Raw genomic sequence first — 10112 nt, forward strand, 5'->3', positions numbered from 1 at the left:
ATTTAAACTTTTAATGTCTACGTCCAATGTGAAATATATGTCTTAACCATTTAAGCTATATTGAGAATTAAATCAATAAGTTAAATGATGTGAGTTAGGGGTATTCATGGATTGAGTTGAAAATGTTTTAAACTAAACTCATCGGTTAGAGTTGTAAGTTTTTTATACTTGAACAATCAAACCAACCCTCCTTAAATAATGACTTGGATTGAGTTGAGTCATTTATTTAATTTGTTATTTTATAAAGTAAAATGGAAATTGTGTTTGAGCAAAAATAAAAAATTATATAATTTTATATTGGAGTAGAAAAGGAAAATTATAAATGAATAATGATTAGTTGGAGTTGGAATTAGGATTAGAGTTAAAAAGTAGTTTAAAAAAAAGAATAGAATTAAATAGGAAATAGGGAAGGGAATGGGTTTAGAAAAAGAATAAAAAAGGGAAAAGGAAAAGGAAATAAAAAGAAAATGGTTGATAAGAGAGAGTGTGCAATGTGTAATGTGTAATGTGTAATGTGTAATGTGTAATGTGTTTTAATGAAAAATGAATTTAAAATTGTTTTTAAGGAGAAAGGGGAAAAGTAAGACTCGGTTTGATCTCCGATCTCCTAAAAAATCTACCTCTTTTGACCCATCTTACCAGTCAGTTTGTTACCCTCTTTTTTTCTTTCTTTCATTCCAATCCTTCTCTCTTCTCATCCATCTCTCTTTCTAAACAAATACACTTAAAATTAACTTAATACACACAATAACTCTCTCACACCCCCAACCTCTCTTCTTTCCTTTCCTTTACCCCTTTCCCCTTCCTTCTTCTCCCCCCACCCCCCCCTTTCTTCTCTTCTTTCCTCCCCTCTCATGGTTTCCCATTAAAAACCCTAATCTCTTCTTTCTCCTCCCTTCACTCTCTTACTCCAACAGGTTTCTTCATTCTCACTCTTTTACTCTCTCCATTCTTTCTGTCCTTCTTTCTTTCTTTTTTTTTTTTTTTCTTTTTTGTTCTTTTTGCCTCTTCCTGCTTTTGCCTTTTATTTTACGGTCTTGTTTTTTCATGGGGTTTCTTTGTTTTTGCAGGGGGTAATCGCAATAAACGATTTTTATTTCTTCATTTATTATTGTTCTTATTTTTTTTTTCTTCTTCTTTTCGGGAGAGATTAAGGGTTGGAATATATGTCCTTCAATCAATCAAGGTCCGATAAGAACGAAGGCTACACTCAGTATCGCAAATCCGGGCGATCCAACAATTTTAATCCACAGCGAGGCTCTTCAGGCACTCACTCTAAGCCCGGCGGTGCCGGTGGGTCCGCCCCTACCCCCTCCATCGCTTCTAATCGTAGGTAATGATCTAGGGTTTCCTTTTTTCTTTCTTTCTTTTTTTTTTTTTCGTTTTACCCCAATTGTTGAATTTTCGTCTTATCTGTGTTTGTACTGATTTTTGTATCTTGATTTCTTTGATTGTTTTTATAATTGTTTTTTTTTTTTTTTTGGGATGTTGTGTTTAGTTTTAAGAAGACTAATAATGCTCAAGGAGGGCAATCTAGAGGAGGTCTTCCTACTGTAAATTCTTCGGATTCCAGTAATGCTCCTAACCCGCGAGGAGTGCAAAATGGTGAGTCACCATAGATTCAATCGCGTGGTATCATTACTAAATCTATTGCTTTTTTTGATTTGTTTTGATTGTTTTGTTATTTGATGATTGTTACCTCTTGTACCGGAGGAATTATGGAAAGTGCACCCAGTTCTTTTAAGGGGCAAATTGTTTCGAATAATCAACAATTTTTTTTGTTCCTCTCCTGTTTGGAGATTTTCTTTTGTTTTGTATGTATGTACGACTATATTGCTATAGCAATATCTGATGCAAAGGTTACAGGTGCAGTTGCCAAGCCTCCAGAAGGACCACATTCCCAGAGAAGCACCAGAGATGTTCCTAAGGCTCCAACTTCTCAATCTACTCCCTTGAGTTCTGATGGGCCTGCACCAACTACCCCGGCAAAGGGTAAGTAGTAGTGTACAGTTTCCATGTTTGTTTTTCTAACCAATGTGAATCATTATTTTTCCTCTTTTAGCTACTTAGTGATTAGTGATTAGTTATAGTGATTGCCTTTAATGTCTTAGGTACTGGAGATCAACCTAAGGAATTTGCTTTCCAATTTGGGTCAATTAGTCCTGGATTCATGAATGGTATGCAGGTATAATTTCACAAACTAATACCCTAAATGAAAATTTTAAATTTCATGCAGGTTCTTTTCCTCTAATTTTTTTTATGCTGTTCTTTATGTGCATCAGCACATGTGTGTGTACATTTGTAATGGAGGTTCCTATTTTGTTTTATAGCTTCCAGTTAGGACTAGCTCAGCTCCTCCTAATCTAGATGAACAGAAACGTGACCAGGTTTGTATTGCTTTCTTCTGGATTGGCTTGTTTCTAACTTTCTAGGAGTATCAGTTCCTCTACTCGATAGCCACTGAAGCAAGTATCATTTGGTAGATTGGTTTGAACCACAAAAGATCATTTTGAAGTCTAGTTGTTGCACTGGTTGATGCAGCATGAAAAAACACTTGCCATCCTTTTGCATGTTTCAGTTTTACATTTTATATCACCAAGAAGCTGCTAACTGTCTAGGATTTTATCTTGTCTGGATTTGAGATTACTGCTTGTATAAAAAATAGATTGGCAATTATGATTCTTATATAAAAAAAATAGATCGGCAGTTATGATGAGCTATGCTTAGCTTTTTATTAGCTCCAGGTTTTTGTTTCTAAAGCTATATGTTATTGCTGTACATCAGGCACGCCATGAATCTTTTAGACCAGTTCCTCCAATGCCCATACCGTTAGCTCCTAAGCCACAGACACAAAGGAAGGATACTGGAGCTGGTGATCAACCTAATGTGGGACAGCAGTTACAACAGAAGGATGCTGGTATTATTAACCAACCCAATACTGGGGATGCTCATACAGTTCAAAAGGCTAAAAAGGATATGCAAGCATCACCAAATCATCCCACAAACCAAACTCAAAAGCCCACCACTCCCATGTCTGGAATCTCTATGACAATGCCTTACCACCCGCCACAAGTACCAGTGCCATTTGGAAGTCCTAACCAACAAATGCAATCACAGGGCTTAACCCCCAGTTCACTGCACATGTCCATTCCTGTGCCATTGCAGATTGGAAGCTCTCCTCAAGGGCAACAGCCAATGTTTGTTCCTGGACTTCATCCCCATCCAATGCAGCCGCAGGGGATCATTCATCAGGGACAGGGCATGGGTTTTGCAACTCAAATAGGGTCTCAGTTGCCTCCTCAATTAAGCAACTTAGGCATCAATGTAACTTCGCAATACCCTCAACAGCAAGGAGGGAAATTTGGTGGCCCTCGTAAGTCTGCTGTTAGAATTACTGATCCAAAAACACACGAGGAGTTAATATTTGATAATAAGCAATCAAATGCATATGCTGATACTGGTACTTCAGGCCCTAGGCCTCAGTATAATCTTCCTTCTCAAACACAATCTCTTCCATATGCACCAAGTCATGCAATGAACTTCTATCCCAATTCATACAATCCCAATCCTTTATATTTTGCGAGCCCCAGTTCTCTTCCTTTGCCTAGTGGTCAATCTGCACCAAATTCTCAGCCTCACAGATTTAATTATCAAGTTAGCCAAGGGTCTCAAAATGTGCCGTACATTGACATGCATGTTAAGAAGCCTAGTGGGGGCCCAATGCATGGAATTTCAGATCCACCTAATAGAGAGCATACTCGTGATACTCATACTTTTCAACCCCCTGCTCCCTCAGGAACAGTTCACGTTACAATCAAAATGCCTGCTGATCCTACAGGTGGCAAGGGTTCTGACACATTGCCGAATAAATTTCCTACAACTGAAGAAGGCAAATCACAAAAACCCTCAAGCCCATCACTAGAATTAATCCCACCTTCTCAAAGGGCAGTAGATACAACCTTGGAGAGTTCTCTACATGATTTAAAACTTGGAAGAGAGCCGTCCGGGATGAAGTCTTCACCTGTAGTATCTAAACAGTCTACTGACGGACCTCCAATGGTTTCTCTGGACAGCCAAGATTCCAGCTCCGCGCAATCTTCATTGACTGCTGCTTCTGAGGAATCTGAGTTAGCTGTAGCACATAGTGAAGGGAGAAGGGAAAATTTATTAAGGTCTGACTTGCACAAGGACCATCAGAAAAAAACAAGCAAGAAAGGATACGCCCAATCGCAGCATCAGGTACTTTTGTCAGTTCTTAACTTGCCTGGTGGTCTTTGTAGTCATGGTTTTTCTTTCTCTAGATTGTTATATTATTTTGGCATGTGTTTTTCCTCATTTTTACAGATTAGTGGACAAGCTTCATCAGCATTGGGACTACCTGGTCAAGTGCAGGATACAACTTCTCCTTCTTTAGTATCTGAAGCAGTTGAAGCTAAATCTTTGATCATTTCAGCAGTTGTGGAAGGAAAGTCAGTATCAGTCAGTGCTGTTACTTCTGATCCTTTAGAATCTAAGGATGCTGTTTTGGTTTCTGTAGCTCATTCATCTTCTCCTGAAAATCCTGGTCTGGGGAATGTCAAGAACTTGGATCTCATTTCTGATGATAAGCAGGATACATCTTCAAAGGAAAAGCATTCAGAACCCGTGGAACTGAAAATAGAAGAACAAGGGCAAGTAACATCTTCTGAACCTCCTGCAGATCTTAAGAATTCTGAAAATGTTTTGGATCATGATGTTGCAAAATTTGTGGAGGTTGCTGAAAAAACAGAAAGGAGCTTGATTGTGAGCTCAGCTACTGTTAGCAACGAGGTTTTGAGCTCTGAAACTGCTCTAAGGGCTGTGGATGAACCTGTGAGTTGTAATGCAGGAGCTGATGTCTCTGCCTCCGTGAGTTCTAGTTCAACTGTTCCTGAAAATTCTCAAGGTGACAAGGTAGTTGTTGATTCTTCTGGTGGAGAGGACAATATGAGTAGCAATGAAGTTCTGAAAAAAGGTGTCAAATCCGACCAACCATCTGAACCAGCTCTAAACCCCGAACTTTCAGAAGGAAAGAATGATGGAGAGGTGTTGGATACTGTTGGTACCGGTGCCAATAGTTCACAAGGTGTTTCTGGTGTGAAGGATAAATCTGTAGTAGAGACAACCAGGGTTAAGAGTACTACTGGGAAAGGTAAGAAGAAGCTAAAGGCAATTCTTCAAATGGCAGATGCTGCTGGAACAACTTCTGACCTTTATAATGCATACAAGCGACATGAAGAGAAGAAAGAAACAGTAGCACATTCGGAGGGTATTGAGAGGACAGAAAGTAGATCATCTAGTGTGGACACAGAGCAGGAATCCAATGAGGCTATTAAAGAAGATGCTGGTGCTCTGAGTAAAGCTGAGCCTGATGATTGGGAAGATGCTGCTGACATTGCTACTCCCAAACTGGAATCAGCTAATGGAGATGGTGTAGGTACATCGATGCTTGACAGTGGAGACAGAACAGGAGATATGGCCAAGAAGTATTCTAGGGATTTTCTCCTCAAGTTTGCCGAGCAGTTTCTGGACCTTCCTCATAACTTTGAAGTTACGCCTGATATAGAGTCTTTAATGAGTTCTCATGCCAATGTATCCCATCATCATGACCGTGATCCATATCCAAGTCCAGGACGTGTAGATAGACCTTCGAGTGGGGGATCACGATTGGATCGTCGTGGTAGTAATTTGGTTGATGATGACCGATGGAGCAAATTGCCTGGAGCTTTTGCTCCTGGACAGGATCCTCGTTTGGATCTAGCTTATGGAGCTACTGCGGGTTTCCGACCTGGTCAAGGACCCAATTTTGGTGTTCTAAGGAACCCTCGGGCACAGGCTCCTGTTCAGTATGCTTCAGGAATACTTGCTGGGCCTATGCAGTCCATGGGACCACAGGGATTACAGAGAAATAATTCTGATGCAGATAGATGGCAGCGGGCTACCAATTTTCAAAAGGGTTTAATTCCTTCACCGATGACACCATTGCAAACTATGCATAAAGCTAAGAAGAAGTATGAGGTGGGTAAGGTGTCAGATGAAGAAGAAACCAAACAGAGGCAATTGAAAGCTATACTAAACAAGCTAACTCCTCAGAACTTTGAAAAGCTCTTTGAACAAGTAAAAGCAGTAAACATTGATAATGGTAGAACGCTAACTGGAGTAATATCACAGATTTTTGACAAAGCTTTAATGGAGCCTACTTTCTGTGAAATGTATGCCAACTTTTGTTTCCATCTTGCTGGAGAACTGCCTGATTTAAGTGAAGACAATGAGAAGATTACTTTTAAGAGATTGCTACTCAACAAATGTCAGGAGGAATTTGAGAGAGGTGAAAGAGAACAGGAAGAAGCCAACAAAGTTGAAGAAGAAGGTGAGGTAAAGCAGTCTGAAGAAGAAAGAGAAGAAAAACGGGTTAAGGCACGGAGAAGAATGCTTGGTAACATTAGATTAATAGGGGAATTGTACAAGAAGAAAATGTTGACTGAAAGAATAATGCACGAGTGCATCAAGAAGTTACTGGGAGAATATCAGAATCCAGATGAGGAAGATGTTGAAGCTTTGTGCAAGTTGATGAGCACAATTGGAGAGATGATAGATCATCCCAGAGCTAAAGACTATATGGATTCTTATTTTGAGATCATGACAATGTTATCAAACAACATGAAATTATCATCCAGGGTTCGGTTCATGCTAAAAGATGCCATTGATCTGAGGAAGAACAAATGGCAGCAGAGGAGAAAAGTTGAAGGCCCAAAGAAGATTGAGGAAGTACACAGAGATGCTGCTCAGGAGAGGCAGGCTCAAACTGGTAGGTTTGGTCGTGGCCCAAGCATAAATTCTTCAGCAAGGAGAGGGGGCCCACCTATGGATTATGGCCCTAGGGGATCAGTTGTGTCATCCCCGGGAAATCAGATGGGGGGTTTCCGTGGGTTTCTACATCAACCCCGTGGATATGGTGGAAACCAGGATGCTCGTCAAGATGAAAGACAGTCTTACGAAGCTAGGACATTGTCTGTTACATCACAAAGAGCAGGCGGTGATGACTCAATTACTTTGGGACCACAAGGTGGCCTTGCTCGAGGAATGTCCATTAGAGGACCACAACCAAGTTCTGCTGCTCCTGCTGATATATCCCCCCTTTCAGGAGATTTGAGAAGTGCACCAGCAGCTTCTTTGAACGGATATAGTTCTGCATCAGGGCGTGCAAACTTAACTTCCAAGGAGGATCTAATTTCAAGACATATGCCCGAGAGATTTGCTGGTCCGACTTCAATGGACCATATAAGTGGTCCAGAGCGTTATTCAAATTATGGGAATAAGGATTTGAGACATTCAGGGCGGAGTTTTGATAGATCTCGTCCAATTTCACCTGCCACACCACCAGGGCCAGCTTTGACCCCAAATCTTCCATCTGAAGAAGGACTGTCTGAAGATCAGTTAGAAAAATTGTCATTGACGGCAATCAAGGAGTTTTACAGGTATGCCATCTTTGAGTACTTTATTTCCTTGCAATATAAAAGAACTTTATGACCAAGCATAGATGGTAATATTGGATCTATGTTTAATGGGGTTTTGCTACAAATATTAGTTCTCTGACAAAGTTGGCTTTCAAAATTGTATAAAATTTGTTAATGTAACTATGTCATTAGGTTTTTGTGATCACTTTAGTTTTTATAATCCTAAGCCAGTTGGTGGTAAGCTTTTATGCATAAGGAAATGGTGTAGTTTTAACGTGGTGTATTGTGAGACCTTGAGCTTCTAAATCCTAGTTATTTAGAAAAATTGAAGGTTCCTTATGGCCAGTCTATGAGATTATTAGTATTTGTAAGGCAGTTTCTTGGATAAAGTTCTAAAGATTGGAACGCATGCAACGTCCCTAATTGGGTTTTTTTTCTTTATACGTGTCAGTCATTGTTAATTTTGTTTTGGGGACTTAAATAAGCACATTCAGCCTGAGAACAAGGTAATACTGTGTCATTGTTTGGTGTGGTATCAAATCATTGGACTGGATTGTGCTGAAGGGAATCTGATTTAGAAGTCAATTTGAAACTCTAATGGGCTGAATGTTCTTTAGAAGCACTTGATGTCCTATGTCTTAGGTTTGTCATATTCTGCCTTCAAAATGGAGTGGAGTATCTTAGGACGAACTGTAAAACTTGGGCTGGTGGTTTTTCGTCTGACCTCTTTACGTTGAAGTTTCTTGAGAATCATAGAGCAGCTGCATGTGAAATAAATATAAATGGGAAAACTTTGAAGCTCACACTTCATTGAATGACTTTTGTCATGGTAATGAGTTTTTTACTAGGGCACATGAGTTTTGATGGTTGAAGAGAAAATGTTAAAGCTCATTTTCTTCCTCGATTTTTTTAGTGCATAATGATGAGTTCCCGGTTGTATAAATGTTTTACCATTAGAAATTGTTGAACCATATGAGTTTGACTTGGCATGGTAATATATTTAATTTACCATTTTACAAATTTTAACCATGCCACTACATTTTTTTTTTAAAAAAATCTGGATCTTCAATGCTGCAATGATGTCATATATCTTATATTTTTGGACAAATAGTTGGCCTTGCATGATTGGGGAATGTGAAAGAAGTAAAAGTAGTTCAAATTTCTTGGTGGCTACTTAATTAGGATATTTAAATCCCCCGAGTTCCTTACAATCAAATGGTTGTGGGATCTGATGATTATCGTGTGAGAGATTCATACCATAATAGAAAGGGATATAATAACCTGCTTTGCTTCACCTTTCGTTCTTTTTTCTGCTTTCAGTGCCCTAGATGAGAAGGAAGTGGCTTTGTGCATTAAAGAGTTGAACTCTCCAGCATTCCATCCAACCATGATCCGTCTGTGGGTCACAGACGTGTTCGAGAGGACGGATTTGGAAAGGGATCTATTGGCCAAACTTGTTGTTAACCTCTCGAGGGCTAGCAATGGCACATTGAACCAAGCTCATCTTGTTAAAGGGTAATAAGAGAAAAAAAGCATTATTAACCAACCATCCATTTGTTGAATAGCATTATATATATTTGTGAAAATTTCTGACATTTTCTTTTGTTATTAATCTCCCTCCTCTCGGTCCATTGGGGGGCAGGTTTGAAGAAGTTCTTGGCAATTTAGAAGATTCTGTAAATGATGCCCCAAGAGCTCCAGAATATTTGGGTCAAATTCTTGGGAAAGTGATCACAGAAAGCATGGCTTCTTTAAGAGAAGTGGGAGATTTGATCTATCAAGGTGGAGAGATGCCTGGGAGCCTTCTTCAATCTGGGCTTGCAGCTGATGTTCTTGGCAACATCTTGAAAACAATCAGAACAGAGAAAGGAGAGGGGTTCTTAACTGATCTGCGCACAAACTCAAATTTGCGGTTAGAGACGTTTCTGCCTCCGGACCCTGTGAAATCAAGAGTGTTAGAGGAATTTATTTAGGAGTAGTCAATCAAAATTGCTGCTGCTGTAATTTTGTTAGATGGATCGTGATCATGCTCTCCCAATGCTTTTTTAGTCTACTTAAATTAATTTGCAGAAAAAGTAATTTATATATTTTTCCTTTTTGAGGGTTGGGTGGGAAATTGCCTTATAATTGGGGTTTATCCATCATCATCTTTTAACGTAATTAAATTCAACAATGCCTTCTGAAATTATCATTATAGAATAGGTTCAGGTTCAGGTTCAGGTTCAGCTGAAGAGTACCAAGAAAACATTGATTTTTTTTCTTTCTTTTCTTCTCTTTCTGTTTTTTATGGTTCCTTCCTGCTTTTGAATGTTGTGGAGTGTTCGTTTAGTCGTTTTTTTTTCTTTTCCTTCTTCGAATCCATGTATAGCAAAGTTAATAAAAGCCATGAGCTGTCACGATTTATTTATTATATACTAAATTGCATGAACTTTTTTTCCCGTTCATAAATATAGTTATTTTATTTTATTGCAAGTCTAATAATATATATGTGAGGTGGGATACTTGAGCCTTTGTAATTACTTGGGATTTAAGGAAGTTCATACTGTGTAGGATATTTTTTGTTTAAGTGATGGTTAAGAAAAGCACTTAAAAAAGAGCATCTTTTAAGTGGTTTCCATCCAAAGTCAATTAATTATG

At 39.0% G+C, this 10112-nt stretch overlaps 1 protein-coding gene across 4 annotated transcripts; it reads left to right on the top strand.

Moving 5' to 3' along the window:
• Positions 1 to 691: 691 nt before the first annotated feature.
• LOC101202754 (eukaryotic translation initiation factor 4G) lies at positions 692 to 9887 on the top strand. Of its 4 annotated transcripts, none has more exons than XM_031881019.1 (10): positions 692 to 917; positions 1071 to 1333; positions 1499 to 1605; positions 1873 to 1992; positions 2091 to 2185; positions 2331 to 2387; positions 2785 to 4239; positions 4345 to 7496; positions 8796 to 8990; positions 9118 to 9887. In XM_031881019.1, the coding sequence occupies exons 2-10, from the start codon at positions 1167 to 1169 to the stop codon at positions 9446 to 9448; spliced, it is 5679 nt and encodes a 1892-aa protein (XP_031736879.1). In that variant the 5' UTR covers positions 692 to 917; positions 1071 to 1166; the 3' UTR covers positions 9449 to 9887. The 4 variants fall into 4 exon arrangements, with proteins under 4 accessions (XP_031736879.1, XP_031736878.1, XP_004138995.1 ...); XM_031881018.1 differs by having other exon boundaries at positions 693 to 917; positions 1867 to 1992; XM_004138947.3 differs by having other exon boundaries at positions 693 to 917; positions 1867 to 1992; positions 2112 to 2185.
• The last annotated feature ends 225 nt before the right edge of the window (positions 9888 to 10112 follow it).

The sequence above is a fragment of the Cucumis sativus genome, chromosome 2, assembly GCF_000004075.3.
Source record: "Cucumis sativus cultivar 9930 chromosome 2, Cucumber_9930_V3, whole genome shotgun sequence".
Lineage (NCBI taxonomy): Eukaryota > Viridiplantae > Streptophyta > Magnoliopsida > Cucurbitales > Cucurbitaceae > Cucumis > Cucumis sativus.